The sequence below is a fragment of the Theobroma umbraticum genome, unplaced genomic scaffold, assembly GCF_002168275.2.
Source record: "Theobroma umbraticum cultivar Fairchild unplaced genomic scaffold, ASM216827v3 scaffold_2183.0, whole genome shotgun sequence".
NCBI lineage: Eukaryota > Viridiplantae > Streptophyta > Magnoliopsida > Malvales > Malvaceae > Theobroma > Theobroma umbraticum.
Window position 1 is genome coordinate 1,188 of NW_018398902.1, and position 1,572 is coordinate 2,759.

Genomic DNA, 1,572 nt, shown 5'->3' on the forward strand with positions numbered 1-1,572 from the left:
ATCTCCGCTGTGAAAGCTAGCACTCCAAAGTGTGTACACAGAAGAATTGAGCGAGTTGATATTGATGCCCACATGCTTATAAGGAGGATCCGTGTCTCCGTTGACAAAGGAGTCAAACTCAACTGCAACAATTTGCTGCTTATGCTGTAATAACTGAGAGTTTAAGATGGTAGGAAACAGGCCTAAACCACCACCACCTGAGTTCGCAGGAGATTGAAATCCAACAGGACCAATGAAAAAGACGATCCCATCACCATAATATAGGTTGTCGGGACCTAAGGTATCGATAGTGAAGGAAAAATGGGTGGTAAAGTCAGTAAGCTGCTTGGTACCAAAGTCCTGGAGCCGGACAGGCTCTGTACAAATAACTTGGCCAAGACGAAAATACCCATCCTGGGTCAAGTTCATGGCTCCAGCAGAAGGACTCGCATCTCCCCTGTATTCAATGTCTCTCATGTTAGAACCAAAGTAAGTTATGTTGAAGGAAATCGAATCAATCAAAGGAAGCAAGAAAAGAAAGGTTGTAAAAATGGTGAGCTGCAGTATGAACAGGTCCATCGAAACTACAATGTGATAGAGAAGAGGAAGGAGATAAGTTTACAAAGTAGTATTGAAGCAGTCCATGCGGATTGACTTCAATTCTTTTTAATTCAAGTTGACTTCGTTTCGGAGGGTGGAACACGCTCCCCCTAGATATTTCCGGGCGCATGGCCGCGTCGCTTTAATTTTGTACGAGAAATCAGAACCATGTTTCACGTCTAATTGGTCAAGCCACAGGTGTTCCACGGTTTCTCTCCTAGGAAAAAGCCAAGAAATTTGGTCCAGAAGATAAAGAGGAAAGAGCCAAGGAATAACAAATAAAGAAGAGAAAGAACCACCTGCTCTAGTAGGAAAATGTGGAACTGCTGTCCCTTGCTTTCACATTTGTTTAACACATCCTAGCTGTGATAAAAAGAATTACTTATTGTAAAATATTTTTGATCAGTTCTACGGTTAATATTCGTCTTAAAATTTAATATGACATCAAAACATACGTCACCTTTATTTTTTAATTTTTTTCATAAATTCTTTTTATTTATAATCAATTAACTTTACATTAGATATCTATCTTTTTTATCTTGTAATATGAAAAGTGCATTTGTTTAAATTATATATAGATATATTCTTAAAATATTATTATTCTCCATCCGTTTAATTTTTTTTTCATTTTTCCTTTTTGAAATGTTTACTTTTACCTCTCTTTTTGACAAATTTGTTTTTCATGAATTTTTTTTTTACTTTTTCATATTATAAAAGTTAAACATGCAAATTATAAATTTTTAAATTTAAAATATAAAATAAATAAAAATAAAAAATTTTTTGGAGATGGTAAAAGTACGATAATATTCAATCTATACACTAATGATATATTTATTTATTTATTAGTCCAATAAGTAAAAGCTTGCATTAAATGGCCAAACCCGGCCCATAGGCTTTCTGATGCTTAATCTGTAGTGGGCTGGCAGCCCATGATTTCAATTGGGAACATGGATTTGAAAATGATTTTGATTTCACGGGCCAAAACCCAAAAGA

General features: G+C 35.1%; 1 protein-coding gene across 1 annotated transcript; it reads right to left on the minus strand.

Annotated features, from left to right (window-relative positions):
- LOC110428880 (L-type lectin-domain containing receptor kinase IX.1-like) lies at positions 1–789 on the minus strand (the record flags this gene model as incomplete). Its single annotated transcript, XM_021444799.2, has 1 exon — positions 1–789. A coding segment is annotated over exon 1 (558 nt), but the record flags the coding sequence as incomplete, so codon positions are not given.
- Between the last annotated feature and the right edge of the window lie 783 nt (positions 790–1,572).